Source organism: Notamacropus eugenii, chromosome 2 (genome assembly GCF_028372415.1).
Source record: "Notamacropus eugenii isolate mMacEug1 chromosome 2, mMacEug1.pri_v2, whole genome shotgun sequence".
Classification (NCBI taxonomy): Eukaryota; Metazoa; Chordata; class Mammalia; order Diprotodontia; family Macropodidae; genus Notamacropus; species Notamacropus eugenii.
Window position 1 is genome coordinate 40,200,232 of NC_092873.1, and position 20,078 is coordinate 40,220,309.

Consider the following 20,078-nt stretch of genomic DNA (forward strand, 5'->3'; position numbering starts at 1 on the left):
CTTCCTTCTCTGTACCCTTTGAATTCCAGAAGTATTCAGAACCAAGGCTAAGAGTAGGAACTCAGCTATGACCCTTGATTGGCACTGAAGCTGGGAAGGCTGTTGAAGAGACATATGTTCAGTTTGTGTGAAGGGGAAAGCTGTGGTTGGTTAGTTTTTCCAACCCCTAGCTCAGAAACACAACGACCACAATGACCAATGCCTCAAAAGCATTTTCTTCCACAGTTAAGGTCACTTCCTGATCGAGGAAGGGCAATGCAGGTTTTCACTGACCCAGGTGATGACTGTGTTATTTTTATTCTGATTCAACCTCTTCTCTAAACTTTGTACATACAGAGTTAGTCAAATACCCTCTCTCTTCTCATAATAAAGTCCTTCACACCATCTATTCCCTGATACACCAGGGAGAGAAAGCAGAAGGCAGGTTATATTACCTTGAAGAGGAACTCCAACCTAGGTTTCTTCTCTTGTAAGGCACAAGGTAAATTTCCCCAATTCCATTTCCCACCAGTAGACTACATTTTGCTTGTCTCATCTTTAACTGGATGGAGGCCAATACATTCACATCTGGGGCCCTTAAACCTGACACTCAACATGATTCTGGACGGCCAAATGACTATCCATTAACTTTCTATGTCCCACTTTCCATTACACCAATACCCTTCCACTCGAAGTTTCTTTAATTTGGGGTTCTCATCATTGAATACTGGATTAAAGACCCCCTGGGATGCAGCTTTGGAGTCTGGAATTTTGGTTTTTGTCTCTCTTGTTTGTTCCCTTGCCTTCACTGTACATTTTTCTAAAGTGCCTTGCCTGTAGCCACAACACATCCAGAGTTCTGCCCCACCACATCAGGAATTTCTGAAGTACAGAAAGTATTCTCCTAAGAAATCACTTACAGGTTCCTGCTAAAAGGTCTCTCCCCCACGGGACACACTGTTGACAAATTTGCAAAACTTGCAACTCATATAGGAAACCCAGGCCCCACAGAGGAGAATTCTTTATTCCCAGGGGGCAAGAAATCAGAATGCCTCTTCTCAAGACTATTAACTTATGTGGGGAACAGGAAGTTAGAAGCACTGCCCCACTCTCCACCTGGCCAAGGACGCCCCTGATGAACCAAGGCCACAAGTCCCACAGTCCCTACCGTGTCAACAGGGAATGGGGTTTGTTTTTCTATAAACAGACAGACAGAAAAAAATTCAGGTTAAAATGTAATTCTTAAAGGAAGGAAAATAGAAACCAGGCAGTGGGGAATGCTTCATATTCCTAAAAGCCTTTTGTAAGTTAACACATGGTGTCTGCTTCTCTCTAGTCACCTATTTATCACTCTCCTCTTTAGAGAAGGGAAGAAAGCCCTGGCTCCTTTCCGAGGGCCGAGTTTTGTGGCTAGGAGGAGGGAGGAGGAGGAGGGAGGAGGGTGCTTTAAGCATGATGCAAACCATTTGGAGCTGAGTGAGACCATTGCCAACACAAGCTGCACTATTTAAACAAGTGAGGAAATGATCGTATATACAACATGCCAGCGAGCACACACACACACCAAAGGAAGTCGAGAGGGTTTTTTTCATGACACAGAGCTGGATGTCAGCGGCTAAAAGGTCGATATTTTCCCTTAACACCCTTCTCAATGACTTAATCATGTTCCGTTTGCACAGAAAACTTCCCAAGAATAAAAAAAGTCTGGAGAATTAAGGGGAGGGGTGGGAGTGGGGGGGATGTTTGGCCTCGTGCTGACCTTGTCCGAGGTTTTCTCCACGTAGCAGGGGTCTTGGGGGGCAGCCAGCAGGGGGACGAAGCCCGAGAGCAGCCGATCCTCTTCCAGGATAAGAAGGGTGAGGTCATCGTCCGGGTCCTTGTACAATGGTACCTCTGATTGATTCACTGCTGTCAATATGTTACAGAAATCAGCTAGTGTTGCCCACACGTCTATGGCGACCCTGTGAAAAAGAGGGGAAAAGGAATGAGTGGCTCTGAGGTGGGATGAACTGCAGCATTCTTTGCACCCACAACTAGGGAGGGGACTTCTGCAAATCTCTGTTAGCATGGGCATCTGCCAGGAAACCTTGCAAGGCAAGCCAGGATCCCAAGCTGAGCCTACGGCTGCAATCTGGGGGTATTTTCATGTACTCAAAGCTAAAATTGGTTAAGGGCCTTTAAAATCCCCACCAGAAAGGAAAAGGAATTCAGAAGATCAGCTGTCTCATGTAGGCCCTGTCGCCTCTGCAGACAGTGCGCCTGGGACACTCACTCAGACACTCGAGACACACAGTGCCTGAGGCAGCTCCCACAATTCCTCAGCTCTGGCCCAGCCAAGTGCATGCCACATGGACACGTCACCATGGCGCCTGCCTTACTCCCCCCCCCCCCCCCCCACGACAGACATGGAGGACTCAGACACAGAATGTAAAGAGTCACACGAGTCCTTTACCCCCTGTATTTCTGCAAGCTCTTCCCTCTTTCCAAGCTATGGAAATGCCCAGCAAGATCACCCCTAGAACAGATCTCTGTTCCAAAACAAGGTTTTTTACATATTTTCAGAAAAAAAACCTTACATCAATGTCAGAGTGTCCCACTCCCTTGACGTGGTTAGGGGGCACCACAGTGCACAAAGCAGTGAGCTTAGAGTCAGAAAGACCCAAGTTCAAATATGGCCTTAGATACTTCCTAGCAATGTAACCCTGACCAAGTCACTGAAACTCTGTTTGCCTCAGTTTCTTCAACTGTTAAATGGAGATAATAACCACTTCCCATGGTTTTTGTGAGGATCAAATGAGATAATTAATATTTGTAAAAAGCATTTAGCACAGTGTGCCTGGCACATAGTAGGTGCTTCATAAATGCTTGTGTCCCTCCTTAACCAATGTTAGGTCTGTCACTATCACTTTGGCAAATCATAACACCTCTGAGATCCTTAGTTTCTTAAATGGCTGGTCTATCTAACTACACAACTAAATAGGGTCTTTGAAGGATTAAATGAGGTAATGTATCCAGCATCTAGAATGCTATAAAATCTTATAGCAAATGTTAAATCTTATCCTCAATATCATCCTTATGATCAGACACTGGCTGGGCCTAAAGAAGAATCCTGTGAATCATCTGGCCATTCCCAGTTCAAGCAACAGTGATGAGGGGAGGGTTCACCTTCACCCATCAAATTCTTTTGTGATTCAGTCTGTTATGTCCTATGCTTCTGAGGTCATCTCCAGTCCTCCTGATCTCTATCTAGCCACTGGACCCAGATGGCTCCAGAGGAGAGAGTGCGGCTGGTGACTCTGCACAGCCCTGCCTCACTTCAATCCAATTCACTTGCACACCATGACATCCCTTTCGTGATGTCACAGTCATCTCCAAGAAAGAAGAACAAACAGCAGCAGCCTGTGCTAGAGTCTACTGCCTAGATGTTAGCCTGCCTTGCTTGCCCCAGACGTGACTCTAAAAGCCAAACTAAGGTTGGCAGCAGACTGAGACATAGTGAGAGACTCAGATCTCCTTGGGATAACCAGGACTGCTGAGAGCAGATCCTCTGTCCCTGGAACGCTGCTCCCATAAAGGAGAATGCCATCATCCAAGATTTCAGAGCTCAGCCCGAGAAGAGAGCCACCAGCACAAGCTACAATCTGAAATTTCCCTGAGGAAGCTGTATTCAGAGCCCTCCCCCACCCTCCTTCGCTTGGTGTGGGGGCCTCAGACCTGAGCAGCACCACGAAAGGGACAAGCTGCAAGCCTGCACACCATGCTGGGCAGGATCCGAGAAGAGAGGGTGTGGAGGGGGGGAATCAAGGAGAGTGGGTGTGGAATATCCCGAGTGGCTCCAGGTGGACAAGACCAATGCTAGTTTATTTACTGGAATAACTGTACTAGGAAAATGCAGTGAAATGAAACATCTTGTTTTCAAGAGTGTCCTGGGAGCCAAGCCGGACACGGCCCCATTAATCACACAATGGCCCCTGATGTGCGCGCGCATGCACACACACACACACACACACACACACACACACACACACACACACGCCTCTCTACTGTGCATGGGCAAATACACACGCAAGAGAAGAGACACAGGGAGAGGCAAACAGCTTGCTAAAGTTTCTCTCTGAAGACACCAACAAAACTCATTCACAACGCTCCATCTTTTGGCTCAGCTGGGTCGGGCTGTCAGAAATGTTTAAATATGGAAAAAAATAAACAGTTGCAACACGTTTCTGTGCAGAGATCTGTCCGAGCTCCTTTGTGATGTAATGGGAAACACGGCGTTTGGGCTACCAGCTGTAGAATAAACAGAGCTTTGAGGGTTAAAAGGAACTGAACTTTCCACGACCCCTATCTGCAGAGAAGAAAATAATAAGAGGAATGATGCACTGGGCCACAGCTCTGATAGTTTATCCTGTGGTCCTGGCTGCAGAGACAAGCACCGGATGTGATAGGGCTGATCAGAGCTGCCTCTGAGGTTAGCACTGCCCATGGGAGTCACTCAGGGACGCAGAAGGCTCCTCCACTCCCCCTTCCTCTCCAGTACCCCACCGAGCACTTGAGCCCACTGCCCAAGACCAGAAACACAACCTTGGTAAGCCCTGGTCAAAAGACTCTGTTTAGGTGCAGAGCGGCCATTTGGAAAATAAACAAACAGGAAAGATGAGGGAAGAAAGAAGGTGAAAAGTCTTCCAGTTGAACTCCAGGCCTTGGGGTTACAGCTGGGTGTGTACAGGATAGGGCTGCATTAGTCAGGCATACTGGGAGATGGATGTAGGGCATGAAGCATCCCCAGCCAGAAGGAGGCAACAGAGAATCACCACCAGGAGCTGGCCTGGTGGGAGGCCCACATTCCCCTCTCATGCTCTAAGCCCCACCATCTTAGACCCAAGATGCAGAAATCTGTGGTACCATCTGGTTCTCATTACTATGTTCTCCTGCCCAGGGCTCAGATAAACCAAAACGGACTCCTCCCAGGGATTACTGGCCCCTGCCTGGGATCCATGCCCATGCCTGACTTTCACCCATTACCACCCACCCCATGCAAAACCTTAAAGCTCACTCCTAGGATGTCATTGTGAGATGAGAGTCCAGTACGAGCAGAACATGACAAGTCAAGGGCTGTCACTCCAAGGCAAAAAGGCTGACAGACTAAAGGTTTCTCCAGACAGAAGCCAGTGGAGGAGGCCCTTCTCTGACGTCCACTGGTGGCTTTCCTTTGGCATCTCTCTTGCTCTCACTCCTTTCTCTTGGACCCAAGCACATCACACTCGGAAGCCTTCAGCACCTCTCATCAGCACTAATGCAACAGTCCAAGCAGTCCCCTTGCTTCTGGTCTCTCACTCATTCCCCTTCCACAGAGCTCCCAACATGACATGCCAAGAGTTCAGGGGTCAGTCACCATGTCCCTCCCCTCCTCAGAGGTCCCCTCTCTCTACCAGGACACCCTTCACAACCTAGTGCCAGCCTCTAGGATTATTTCATTGTATTCTTCATCCTCTTCAGTCCAGACAAAGTGGGCCACTTGCTGCTCCTCTACCATGATCGAAGGCCATCTATGTTCCATGTCTCAAATTCTTTCCTTCCTCACTAACTTTTAGATGGAAGCTCTGCCTTCCCTCAGAACTCTGCCCAAGTCCCACCTGCTCCTGAGCCCTGAGAAATGATTCCGTACCTGCTTTGCAGCTGTCATTTCCTCTCTGCATGATGATTCTCCATTTCACTCCCCACTCCCACCTCGCCGTATCTAAGGCACTATTGCTATCTGCCTCCCCGGAGCAACATGCCAACATCTGGTACGCACTGACTGAATACTTTTGTATTTCCTGAATGAATTCTCCAGTTCAGATCCTAACTATTCTTATTGGCACCACAGGTGCCAATCTGCATGGGTTGAAGAGTCCAACAGCACTTGGTTATTTTCAGGAAGTGGATCTGAAAATGAGGAGGGAAGCACTTTGGAGAGAAAGGCGAGATACCTCTAAGAAGACTCAAGCCTAAGACGAACCCTGGGGTCCAGACACTACCACCCCACTTCTCACTGGCCATGTTTTGGAATTGGGACCATCAGCTCTTTGTAAAGCAGTTTCTTCTCTGTTAAAAGAGAGAAGGTCTCAGCTTATCCCTCTTAGCATGACATTTACAAAGTGGCTCCTAAGTCTACAGGGCTCAAAAATAAACCTGAAAAGTTCTAGGTTACAACTTCTGGACCCTGGAAATCACTCATTCTCCCAGAAATCCTCCTGATTTTCTCAATTAACTCCAGTTCCAATGGACCCCTGTAGGGTAGCTATGGGCTGCAAGAAGTCCCCCTATCTTTGCTCTGGTCCCAAAGGGAAATTCCTAAGGAGATCCTAGGAGATTTGCAGTCACTCTGAGGTCTGCAGTGGCACAAAAAGAAGTCACTCAATACCAAATTACTCAGGCAGCCAGGGTAACCCATGGGCAGCTCTCTCAGCAGGTACAGAATTCCCACCAGACTACTCATTTCTGTATCATCTTCTGTATTGTCGTGAAACCTACACAAACAGATAAGAGGGGCTCAAAACCCAAGAGAGATGAAGTTACAAACAATGGGAGCGGCACCTCGGGGCCATGTCTCTAAAGGCAATGAAGGTAGATTTGTCTTACTATAGTTGGGTGCTTAGGAAGGGAAGAGAGATATATAAGAGCCAGATGGATTCATGAAACTCAGATCCTGGTGGGATCATTTTATTTTTAAAGAGCTACTGGACTGGGCACATGAATTTAGAAGGAGGTCTTTAGTGGAGTGCCACAGGGCTCTCTCCTTGGCCTTGCTGTGTTTAACTTTTAGTTAGATGAAAAGACAGATGTCATACTTATGAAATTTGCTGATGATATGAAGCTAGACAATACAGATGACAGAACTGGGATCCAAAAAGACTAAATAGACTAATAGACTAAAAAGATGGATTGGATCTGAGAAGATGGAATTTAACAGACAGAAATGTAACAAACTATGCTTGGATTCAGAACTTAACCAGCTGAAAGGGGTACAGCTAGGCAGTATTTTGCATCAAAAAGCCCTGGAAGTTCTAGGGGCCACAAGCAAACTCAACACGAATCACATGGCAAACAAAAAACTGAATGTAAAATTAGGCTGCATCACTGTGTGCAGGACAAGGAAGACCAAAGGGCCAACGTCCCCTGTTCTGGCCAGACCACACTGAAATAGAGAGCTTACTTTTGGGTGCTAGACTGTAGAAAGGATGACCAACATGAGGGCATTCAGAGAAGACAGAGCCAGAGGGTGGAATGGCCAAAACTACACCATCAGAAGGAAACTATGACATTTGGTACAGAGGAGAAAAAGACTTTAGGGGAAACAGGATGTCTCTCTTTAGGTGGAGGCAGGGTAAGATGTGCCATCCAACACCAGGAAGAAGAACTGGGGTGATGGGCGTAAGGTGAAGGGACAGATTTCAACTCAGCTATTGAGGTCGTCACAAAGAATAATGGACTCCTCCTCTGAGACCTTTTGGAGTCCTGGATACCCATAAGTGGGAGCAGAACTCCCAGGACACTGTGCAGGTTAGGGGTTCCAGAGCAGGCCCCACCCCAGTCCCATGTTTGGGGTGTTGTGTTATTAGGAATGAGTTCTTGTTCAGATAGAAAATGTAATGGATGACCACTGATATCGCTGTTAACTCTAAGTTGATGATTTTAAGCAGCCCACCCGTGGGGCAGACACCACATAGCAAGACAGTAGGCTCCTCCCTGGAGTCAGAACACCAGGGCCCAGCTCAGGAGGGAGAGGCCAAGGGTTGGGAGCTGCTAGCATACATGCAGAACCAGGGCTTGATCACCTCCCCACAGACACACATTCACTTACTCCACCAGGACAGGAAAAAAATAAGAGTTAATTTACTTTTTATTGCCTCAGAATTCCAGGGTTTAATGTAGCTGTCAGTTTGAGTGCAGAGCAGCTGCTGGCCGATACAATGCAGCCCAGCCCAGCCCAGGTGATTGGGGAAACACATTTCACACAAATGGACCAACATACACTCTTGGCTTGTTGTTTGGGGGATATTGACTCAGGGATCAGATTAACCCTTCGGGCTGAGGTTAGTTCTGCAAACAGTAATCAGAAAAGCAGTTTTAGTCAAAGGCACTGAGAGGCCTTGGACTCTGAGATGTTTTTATACTGGGGAGGGCATTTCTAACCTAAGTCATCCTGTAAAAAATGCTTTGTAATAATAAGGTGTGAGGCTTATTGTTGTGATAATAACAATTACCTTCTTGACTTGAACAGAGAGAGAAAGCTCTGCCAGTTTTGTAGGTGAGAGGTCAGGCAGGACCTGACCCAAGGCCCCACCTTGGACAGAGCATTCCATGGGGGTAGGGAATGCTCAAAGGAATCTCTGCCCATCTTTCTGGTAAGCCCGAGATAGTGCTGAGCACTCACACACACCACCATTCTGACTGGTTATTAATGTCAAGCACAATGACCCCATGTTACAAGCCTGCAGGGGCCTGTGGAGGTGGCCATTTCCTGTGTAATACCAGCTTGTTTAAACACTAACATTCAAACTCCACAGCTGCAGAACAAACCCGGAAAGAGCTGAGTGAGAAGAAGCCCTGCATTGTGTTTCAGAGCCATAGAAGATCAGAGAAGTAATACAGATGGGAAACGAGTTGGGTCTTTTGGTTCCTGGGGTGAGGAGAGCTGGAAATATGGCTGAGCCAGCACAGGACCCAGGCAGAGAAACCTGGAAAGAGAAAAAAAGAAAACCTCATAGGCTAAAGGCATGGAGGGGAGAAGCACAAGGTCCTAGGTACAGAACCAACTGAAATCCTTGCAAGTGAAACCCTCCAAAAGGCTTCCTAAGAGTCAGGCTGCAGAAGGAACAACAGGTCTGCAGGTATAGCGAGGACAGAATGAAGTACAGAGTTTGGAAGGAGAATCAGAAGTGCCTCAGAATGGAAAGAAGTTATAGCTCCCAGGTCTATCCCCCAAGAGCCTGTGGTCAGGAGGGCTCCCTATACTTATCTGTGCTGGCATCTGTCTTTCAAGGTTTCAGAAGTAGAGAAAGCACATCAGTCAGGTGCCCCAATGATGTGAAAAGGAAACACTACTCCCTGAGTTAAGTGAAAGAGAGGGCAGACAGGCTAACACCCTTCTGGGTCAAGAGTTTGGTCCTTTGCGATTTTTTTTTAATGTAAGAAATTAGTAGTCCATTTCCACTTATAAAAACCTATCAACTTGGGACTTGATAAGGACTCTGGCAAACTGCCAACATAAAACCAACATTGCCCAACAGTGGGCAACTCCCCCAAAATGGGCAATAGCCAACCTGCATTGCTCTAAAAATATAGCTTTTGCCAGCTATATAGTGTTGGGGTCTGAGTAACTCCCATGGCCTTGACCCCAGTCACAAAACCATGGCTTCTGGAATTTCACAGGCACCAGAGCCCCTTGTTTCTGAGGTCTCTAAATCCACAAGTGAGGGAATCACTGGGCTCCAGCCTCCTTGAGCCACGACTCTCTTTAGTCTCTGTCACATCCCTCTAGTGTGCTAAACCCATCAGTAAGAACTGAGTGTTTGGGGAAAAAAGCTGTGCCTGCGACCTCAATGTCTCTAAGGCAGGAATAGAGCCTGGGGCCACCCCCAGTAGGTACTCTCATGGCTCTTACCTTCTCCAGCTTTCAGTGACTGTAATCACTCTAACAAATCTCCATGGTTAAGCACATGTTGGACCCAAATAGACTGAGCCTGGAGTTGGGAAGTCCACCCTTCCTCTGGGGTCATCTATACCCTGCTGGGGTCAGACTGAAGACAGAGGCCAATGCCCCCTCCTCTCACAAGAAATTCTGGGGGAGAATTGGGAGAATGAGGAGGAGTTTCCTCCCAAGTCCCCTTACTTAGCACTCTGAGGAAGAGGAACCCCTGGTGCCAGGCTGCTCTACTGACGCCCCAACTCGGAGCCAAGGAGACTGGGTGGGGAGCCAGGGCAGCAAAGGGGCTTCCCACAGTCACCAAGACTTCCTTGAGGGAAGTGCTGATGGGTGGTTACTTGATGACCTCCCCAAACGCCTTCTCAGACCCTAGCATCCTTGACTGGTCTCTCTTGGGGAAGAGCTGCCCTTATGTGTGTGCATACACATATCTGTGTGCACTCTTATACAGGTATGTGTGATATATACCTCAGTTAAGTGATCTCAGTCTCAGTTGGCTGTCTTGGTAAGCAGGCACACTCTCCATGACTTGTGGTCCCAGGAAGTCACTGTGCCAAGGCAATGAACTTGACACCTGATTTCCTAGGAGCAGGGGCTCCCTCCCTAAATCCTCCACCCCCTCCCAACATTCTCTCTACCCTGGCCTAGCATGATAGTCTCCTAGCTCCTGGCCTCCTCATACACCATCTCCCAGAATGCTCTGCAACTTTATCTGCAAGCCATGGAAAAGCAGCAAGGCCAGAAATTTTTTTTTTTTAAATTTAAGGGGACTTGAATCCAACAGTGTGATAAATGTATCTGAGTTACAATTAGGAAGATATATAGCATCAGAACGCGAAGGTCTGGGCAGCCTGGTGAAACGCGGGCTCTCCAGAGCCCCAGCTATGTTTCCCATTATGTAACCCTGGTCATGGGCAGACAGCCAGACTCCAAATGAAAAAGAGACTCTGGCTTGGCACCGGTTCTATTTTCCTATCCTCATTCGGGGTCAGCGCAGTGTCATACAGCTGCAGAGAAAGCTCTGGGGATTAAACCTGGGAAAGACTCCAAGACCAGGACCTGGGTTCAAGTACCAGCTGAAAGCAATAAACCAACTGCCACAGCTGGGCTGAGTTTGGACATTCTCAAAGTCCCCTGACTCTCTCACTTACTGAGAACCAGAGATCAAGAAGGAGGAGGATCTGGCCGTACTCAAGGCCACAGAGGGAGGTAGGCTGTCCCACTGGTCTGACTTCTTCTGAGGTTCTGAGATGGAACGGGTCCCCTGCCTTATACTCTGCTCTGCCATTACTCAGGGCTGCCTCTCACCACTTTCCATTTGCTCACTTGGCAAAGTAGAAGTGCCAGCCTTTTCTTCCTACCATAAGACCTGGCAGGGAGGAACAGAGGAAGAAGTTTGGACTTCAGAAAGTGGAATACCCCTCCAGTCTGTGAGGCTGCTGCTCTAAAATATCTGAAGGTCTTCATACTGAAGAACAAAGTTTCCATGGGCTGCAATAACCCTCTACAAAGGATTAGGAATAGACTCTAATCTCTAAATCTTTAGGACACCATGTTGCTAACAATTCCCTGAAAGGACTCGGCAACATGGGAGTTAGCATCTCCAGCAGGGGAAGTGAGAGGAGGCATGTCATCTCTACAGGGGCTGTTAAAAAAGTCCCTAAGGTTCTGTCTACTGATCCTCAAGTGGCTAAATTACAACTGTGTCTCAGTAGGTCAAAAGGCATGAACCAGCTAGGTGTTATCAGAGTTGGTGAGGTCCTATCCAGGACTAGCAGGCATGACCTGATGGAATATGAAGTGATCAAGGAGGAATCTAAAGAGGTGAATGGGATCAAATATGCAATTTCTCTGGAAAGTAAAAACAAAAATTGAGGTGATGTTCTTGTTATCTGATGTCTACTGAAGATGAGATAGTGAGACCCAAATACAGAAAAGGAAGAAAATGGGATGCAGGAAAAAGTGCATCATTGAAGGATATGTTACGAGGGACAAGAAGCCATAATTCAGGATACTGCAGGGACAGGAGAAAGGCACTATGTCCCAACAAGGCAGGTCAACAAAGATGCAAAGAAAATAACAAAGATATGTAAAAGAAAGATGACGAGAGAAGGTCATTTCCTGTTACCATGAGAATGCCAAGAGAGTTGAAAACTAGGGAGTCAAGACTTTGGGTTTGCTACCTAAAGAGATGTGTGGGTGATGCTGCAACCAGGTTTGTTGGGTAGAAGTGGTGTGAGACCTTTAGCATCCTTCAAATAAAATGCCTGTTGTATGCAACAGGCAGCTCCCTGGAAGTCCTGGGATAGGGAAACAGAACTGCTTTGGAGTTCCTCACTCCTTGTTTGGGTAGGGATGGGCCACAACTCGGGGTGGGGATAAGCTAAGTTGGATGACTGGGACCATCCAACCTGAGTCCATTCTGTTGGATTCCAAGCACCCTAGGGGCCAAGGCCCAGGGTAGATGAAGCTGCTTAGCTTTACCCTGATCTGGTGCCCCTGCATCTCTGCCAGCTGGACTTACTAACAGGGAAGAGGCAGAAAGATGTTTTAAGTACAAAGACGGACTTGAGTTTCCCACAACCCAGTGACCTCTCCCTAGCCTGGTCTGCCCATAGGAGAGAGATGGGATGCCCAGGGTTACAGGGGCTTGTCTCTTGGGCAACATGGGTCCAAGCAGCTGCCTGATCAGATCTGCTCTCCCAGTGGGGGAAAGAAAAAGACCCAAGAGGGCTGGGAAGACTCAGCCAGAGAGCTGAGCCCCGCCCCACTTCAGTTCTCAGCGGCCCAGGAAGCCAGCAGGGCAGGGGATGGCTATGGCCAGGACCACGTGCCTGGCTGCAGTTTGAGCCATTGCCCAAAGATGGGCAGCAGCTCACACAAGCCGGCAGTGGGCCATGGACTGCAGCATCCAAACAGAAAACAGACTCTGCACCCCGAGCAAATGAGGCCCAGCATTTCCTGTGTGAGCTTTCCATTTCCTCAGCCAAACAAAAGCCAACTAGAGGGAGGGAAGAGGGAGGCAGGCAGGCAGTAAAAGAGGAGAGGAACAGGCCTGACGGCCCTAGGCCCAGGAGGACAGTGCTTATAGGCCTGACCTCCTGGCAGCCCAGGAGAGGCTACAGGCCCCAGAGGGGAGGGAAGGAAAACAGCGCATGCTCCGCACCAGCTTCAGACACTTGGAGATCTTGGCCCTTCCTCATCCTTTTCTTTCCAAAACTAAGCAAATTGCCTAGTCCGCATTATAGATCAACGGCCTGAAAAGTCTGAGACAAAAAGCATTAACCCTTTGGGGAGTGCCGCTGGGAACAAGCTGCTCCCCAGCCAGAGCTGTCAGCTCCTTTGTTGTAGTCCCAGCCGCCCAGCTCAAGCCTGAGCCCTGGCACACCAAGCCTGAGCCTGGAACACATTCTGGCAGTTGATGGAGAGCTTTCAGGAGGGATGCTGAGGGCTGCTCACCGCTGTGGCCACCACCCACACAGACATGAAATTTGGGGGGAAATGAAGCCTATTGTTGCAGAAGGGGGCATGGCTCAAGTGAGGAGCACGGGTATGAAGGGCAGGGCTCAGGGAGCAGTTTCAGGCCAGGAATTCCATACAGACACATCAGGTATGCTGGGCAGGAATGTCTATGGAAGAGTTTCTTGATGTGGGTCCTCCACAAGCCTGTGAGAAAATGGCCAGCACCAGAGCTCTAGCCAGAATCAGAGAGCCCAAAAGAATAGCCCTGAGCAGCCACCGAAGTCCTTGTGCAGCCCGCAAAGGAGATGATAGCTGATAAGTGTCACCCTAGATGGGCCCAAGCATCCACCCTGTCTCCAGAAAAAGTCAGGGGCATCACCACAAGAGAGCACAGCTCAGAAGGGAAAGTGAGATGGGCAGAGTGGGTACAGTACTGAAGTGGAGACCCAACCAAAACCAGGAAAACAACAGAGCATTAAGGGCAAGGTAAGACCAAGCCCAAAGGGAGGGAGCAGAGAGAGCAGGGAAATCAGGCAAAGGGAGGGGGCAGAGGTACTCACTGTGTGGGCAGATCGAGGGATGTGGGTGGGGGGTTCCAAGTATTCGGATAACCAAGCATCCAGTCTGACCACACTTTCACGCTGGGCAGGAGCTCTTTCAGGTCTGGGAGGAAGGCTGATACCTTGATATCATCCTGGTCTTCCTCGTCCTCATAGGAGGACAGGTGAGCTGCAGAGGCAAAGGGTGAGAGCTTGGCCTATGTTGCTGTGGCCCCAGGTGGGGCTTGGGCCGCTGGGACGGCAGCAAGTTCTTAGGGGAGGGAGACCGAGTCCACAGGGCAGCTGGGCCCGCAGGCGATGGAAACCACCAGCACCTAAGAGGATTCTGAAAAGCAGGACAGAGAGAGAACCAGTGCACCAGATGCCCCCCACCCCCATTTCTGAGAGCTCTCCCTGCCTCCTTTGTGGCCGAGGATAGCGTGGCTAGGCATCTGGTGCAAATCATCTGCTCCCCTCGAGCATGTAGAAAATGGTGGCATTTGGAAAGTTGACCTAGAAGGACACTACTTACCAACTTGGTCCAGGATGGAAGTAAATAAATTACCTCCAGTCATCCTTTAAATACACCTGCAGCAGCCAGTAAGGAAGGCCTAGTGTTGTCCTAGGTTCAACTTAAAAGGACAAGGAATTCTCCCCCTCCCCAGAGCTAGATGTACCTAGAGCCTTGCCCGGTGAATCCAAGACTCCTGGGCCAAGGCACCTATAGCACTGACAATGGACTGAACAAGAAGTCAGAGCCTGGGAGGTTATTTTCAATCCCTAAAGCGAATAAATGAACATATGGAAAGCAATATCAATTGTGGGCAAAAAAGAAACATATTTCAGCATTCAAAGAATTCTAGGTTCCCTGCTTAGCATCAAAAGCCCAAACTCTAATTCCTAAAGGGTTGAAAAAGGAAGGAGACAGTAGCTTACAGAAAAGGGGATCTGTAGAGGGGACAAAACTGGCAAAAGTCACAGGATGAGGAAAAAAGGTAGATGGAGAAATCTATGAGGAGGAAATAAATACTAAGACAAAAGGGAAGGGGGGGTCTGATGCCTGTCTGGGCAAAGGCTTGGGCAACCAGAAATCCCCCTAGTTAGAGAGCCCTTCATCTGTATACCTTTAGCAGATTCCTTTAGCAAGTAGGTGCAGCGCCGCACTAGCAGGGAGAACATGGCCAGCCCCAAAGCTGTCGCTTGTTCCTGGATCACCGAGCGGCATTCCTCTGAGAAACAATCTAAGGAAAGACAAGTGACACACCATGAGCACCTCTGCTCCTGCTGCTCCACCATCTCCACACAAGGCCAATCAGGCCACGCCATTTCACCAAGCTAAGGAGGGACATGAAGCCTGTGGATTTGCACTCAGCTGGTCTCACTGGGGCTGGGCCTGTCACATCCCCAGACTGGCTCCTACCACTGAAAGGCTGTAGCAACAAGCAGTCAAGGAGCATAGAATCAGTTTCTTTCCTGGGTCACCAGACACTTCTTGTCTTAGCCTTCCTTCTCTCACTATCCTTTCATTAGGGAGTGCTGCCCCTCAAGACACAGATGACAGATCCTCATGGTAACTTGGGTTCTTTCATTCCTTCTCCTAAGACCAAACATGTAAACCTGGCTTCTGATTAGAAGCCCCTCTTCTGTTTTCCACTCTAAGTACAGGCCAGTGAAAGGAGGCAGACCTCTCTGACAGCTAGAGTTATTTTGTTGGGGGTTGGGGGGGAGGTATTTCACCCTGAAACATTTACAAATACCTCCACTTCCAACTCTCTTTAGATCCCTTTGTGTTCCTGGGGAATGGTGATTAACAAAGAGTCCTCAACCTTCATCTTTCAGGAAGGGGCCATACAGTACATATAGAAATGAGCTGGGGTGGGGGAGAGGGGGGCGGCATGCCATTCCTGCAGTTGGCAGCAGCTGACCCAACTCTTATCAGCTATGGAAGAGAATTTTAAATCTCCTAAGTATTCAAAGGAAAATTAAGCCGCATATTGCCTGCCTATTCAAACTTCATCCCTGCTGGCATTTCAACCTAAACAGCCAAGGGGAGGCACCTTTTGTCAACACACAGCAGCTCGTCTATGGAGCTTAAATGAAGCAGTTATTCAAGGAGAAGCCGCACATCCAGTTATTCCTAGCAAGGCCCTCCTCTATCTCCGCCCTATGGAAGCAGATCTGATCTGAGCAGCCCCAGCCAAGTCACTTGTGAGGGCTCTGGGAGTGGTAGGGAGCAGGCTGAAGGAGAGGTAAGGGGAAGGACTTCTGGAGACCCACTGACAGGGAGCTCTTGGGAAATGGAAAGCTCTCAGGAGATGGAGAAAGGGGAGGAGGGCTCTGTGAACTAAGACAACAGGGAAAGGAATAACTCCTGCTAGGCCTTAATGGGAGGGGCTTTGGGAGCTCAGCTGCACATCACTGGGCCTGTACAGTCTAGACTCCCACTTTCTTCACCAAACTAGCCTAGAAGGCTAGCCAGCCTTGGGAAATACCAAGGAAGAAATACCAAGATAGCCTAAGGAAGAGAGCAGGGTGAGGATGACAGAGTCCCTGAAGGGGCAGTGGTCTTTGTTTCCGGAAAGAAGGAAGCACAGAGCTCTTGCTTAGCTAATGCCCAATAGTCAGTTTTCCAGTATGAGCAGAGCTCTCCTGAGGCCAAAGTTGGGACATAACCACTGTAGCTACCCAAATATTCCAGGTCAGAAAATACAGCCCATCCTGGCTGCTGACTGAAGGAGGATTCAATTCTGAGGCTGTGTGTCCTTCATCCTTTTCCTCCCACTTCTCTGTTCATAAAACCTATTGCCTAAGTCCTCCAAGACTAACTACACCTGAACCTCACAATGGTCACGCTTCCAGATGCCATAAGTGGGCAAATCCAAAGTGGCAAACATCCGAGGTGCTGGGGACGTCCTGCATCCCATCTTGCCTTTGAGGTTTGTTGATTCTGGTGAAAATCTCCGAAGGAGTGAGTCCAGAGGCTCAAAGATAAATCCCTAGCTTCCATTTCTCCCAGATTTTGGACAGAAAGCCAGAAAGTGCTGGGTCTTACACTGTGGTCTCTGAAAGGTTTTCAGCCATGCAATCTGATCACATTCATTTGGCTGCACTGAGTGTCTCTTGCAGCAGAAAGTCTTTCCCTCCTCAGGCAGACCCAACTTCCCTGATAATTCTGTGGTTTCAACAGCTGTTTATGGAGAAGAAATGGCATCATTCCTTTGTTACACCTTTGCACCCAGAAATCTGCCCCTACGGATGCCCATTGATTTCAATACTTCTCCAGTGGTTGCCCAACTCAGATGGAATGTGTAAGTACTAGATGAGGTAGGTAGTGAGAAAGTGTCTAGTATTGGTATGACAGCTTGGTCTACTCACAGGTCTCAGCTCATCAGCTTCCTTCTGTCTCTCCCCACCTTCTCCTCTCCAAAGGAAGGTAAATTTGGATGCCCAGAGGACCCCCAGTTAACTTGGGGTTTATGGATCATTTTTCTTTCTTCCTTCCTTTCTTTCTCTCTCTTTTTCTTTCTTTCCTTCCTTCCTTTCTTGTCTTTCCCAAAACCTTAAACCCAGTGCCCTCTGAAGCCCATACTTTGCACAACAATAGGTCCCTGCCCAAGCTCCACATAATGTTTCTTTTCAGGACCCTCCTGGCTTCAAGAGTGATTGTCAATACTAACTGCTGCTCTTTCCCTCCCAGCTTGATTTACTTATTCTTTTCTTTTGCTCATTAAACCCATTGCATCCTGGGCCTTCTCCAGTCACCCTGATGAATATCTGGTCACTGGACTTGGATGGCTCAGGAGGGGAAAGTAAAGCTGGTGACCTGCACAGCCCTCCCTCATTCAAAGCAAAGACAAGCACATGTCATATCATCATTTCTCTGATGGTATAGTCTTCTTCGGCAACGAAGGACGAACACAGACAGAGAGATTATTGGTATGATCAGAAGAGGTCATTAGTCCTATACTGTCCCTAACAAAACCTTAATCCCCTGTTAGTAAGGATTCTTCCACCTTTCCACTATGCCACAGAGACATAATGTTTTTGTTGTTTGGTCATTTCAATTGTGCCTGACTCTACGTGACTGCATTTGGCATTTCCATGGCAAAGATACTGGAGTGGTTTACCATTTCCTTCTCCAGCTCATTTTACAGATGAAGAAACTGAGACAAACAGGGTTAAGTGACTTGCCCAGGGCCATATATCTAGTAAGTAATCTGAGGCTATATTTGAAATCAGGTCTTTCTGACCCCAGGTCCAGTGCTCTATCCACTGTGCCACCTAGATGCTCCAACAGAGATACAATATTGATATCCAAAAACCAGTTGTGGCGGGGTGGGGAGGAATCTCATGAATGAAGGACAGGGAACAAGATGGATGGAAACACTGCAAAAGCAATCCCAGGGGAAAAGGCCTGCTTCTGTCCTCCACCCCTTCCTGTGGGTTGCCACATTGCCAAAGAGCAGCCTTTGGCCAAAGGCTACCATCCAGCTAGCCTTTCTCAGATAGGCCATGAGGCCTGAAGGAGAGAAACAAATTCAGACAAAACAGACAAAAGTTGGAAGCGGGGTCTATGTCCTCTGAGACTACCTTTCCCCTTCAATTCCCTCTCACCAATAAGGCATACGATGTTCAGACTAGCTGGGCATGTAGCACTCCATCCGAGTGAATGTAAAAAGGAAGAAGGAGCCCTGGCTTCAGGGGCAGCTGAAGCTCAGAGGACCACAGTGCAGTTCCTAGTGCAGACCCTTTCATCTACTGGGGTGAGGAAATGTGGTGGCAATGGGAGCTTACTTGTCACCAGGCCCATTTCTGTTTCATGACAAATGGCAGCTCTGGGCCTGGAAGCCAGACTCAACAAATTCCTACTTTAAGCTGATGCTGTGGCTCAAAGCAGGAGAATGAATAGGGGTTGTCACCACTTGATAGCAAAAGGGCAATGATGGGACTCACAGTTTCCCATAATGGCAGCCACTTCACTTAGGCCTTATTTACTTAGCCTTTGTCAAGGAGAAATGGGGAGAAGTAGAAAGAGAGCAATTCTGCCTTGGGCCCAAGGATGGTTTAACATGCTTTATGTCTATTGAGCCCTTGGTAGCAGCTCATTCCCCTCTTCTTGTGTCTGGGCCCTTCCAGGTACTTAGAGAGGGGTACTAAAGCCCCTGGAGTCTCTCTGCTTTGTGCCTGGTACACATCAGAGAACTCCATTTGGATCTAAGTCAGGAGGACCATATGACTCGCTAAGAATACGGTTTCTAGTCCTGGCTTTTCCCTTAATTGGATAAGTGACCTAGAGTGCCTTCTCTTCAGAATGGATGCCAGCATGAATGAATGGATGGATGAATGAATTAAAGACATTTACTAAGCACTTACTATGAGCAAAGTACTATGCAAGTGCTGGGGACACAAATGGAAAAGCAAGATGGTCCCTGCATCCCCAGGGGAAGACAATTCACAAAGAAGGCTTCAGTTACCTGACCAATCAGTTAGTACTTATGATATGCATACTAGGTACCAGGCATTGCGATAAGGTGCTGAGGATGCAAAGAATGAAATAATCCTGAGGGGATGAAGGGGTGAGGCCTAAGAATATCTTGGATAAGTTCCAAGAAAACAAACACAAATAAATACAGAGCAGATTGAGCGAGAAGGGGATGAGGAAAGGTTTCAGATGCTAAAACTTCATCCTGACAGAAGAGAGGAGAAGGAGGTTTTGCAGAGTGCTTTCCAGGCACGGTGAAGGAGAAGATAAGGGATGAGGTGTCAGGTGTAAGGAACAGAAAGAAGGCTAGTGTGGCTGCATCACACAGTGCAAAGAACTCATGTACTGACATGCTGGTGAGAGAGAGCTGTGAAGGGCTTGCTCCTTCCCAACATTACAGAAATCTCGACAATTCAACCAAGAAGACAACCAAAACCGGGTATGTTACTATATTATTAATCACTCTGCAGCAGGCTGGGGGCAGGAGCTACAGAAAGCTCCGTCCCAAAGGAATTCATTTTAGCAGCCACCTATGCAAACAGAGCCTTATTCTCAGGTCCTTGGAAGGTATGAGGGATGTGACATCAAACTGAAGAAAACTTACTTAGTCTATCTTCATGACTGAATCAGAACTGGACTGGCCTCCAGGGAAAGGGGGCCTCCTGCAGAGGGTAGGAGGGTGAGGCACTGTTTGCCTTGGTATTTGCCTGAGTTCCTTTGGCATTATTTCAGGTAGCAGCAGCCAGACTCAGAGCTGAGGAACTCATTAACACTGCTAAGTGGCCTTTCCCCTTATTTCCAGAGTTGGAGGGGATGGACTTGGCTAACTAGAAGGGACGGAAACACTCCCTTCCTAGAAGGAAGTCACCTGAGATATCAGCTCAGTTCTGCTTCTTCCCACACGCTCTGAGAAGCGCAGGTGATCACC

General features: G+C 48.3%; 1 protein-coding gene across 3 annotated transcripts in view; it reads right to left on the reverse strand.

Moving 5' to 3' along the window:
- The window catches only part of SMG6 (SMG6 nonsense mediated mRNA decay factor), a 173,194-nt gene that overhangs the window by 69,365 nt on the left and 83,751 nt on the right, over positions 1–20,078 (reverse strand). For all 3 annotated transcript variants that reach the window (XM_072639963.1, XM_072639961.1, XM_072639962.1), the window contains exons 11-13: positions 14,793–14,909; positions 13,690–13,858; positions 1,739–1,940 (exon numbers count right to left, since the gene is read on the reverse strand). In XM_072639963.1, coding sequence (XP_072496064.1) covers positions 1,739–1,940; positions 13,690–13,858; positions 14,793–14,909 — 488 coding nt within the window. The remainder of the gene's footprint in view (positions 1–1,738; positions 1,941–13,689; positions 13,859–14,792; positions 14,910–20,078) is intronic.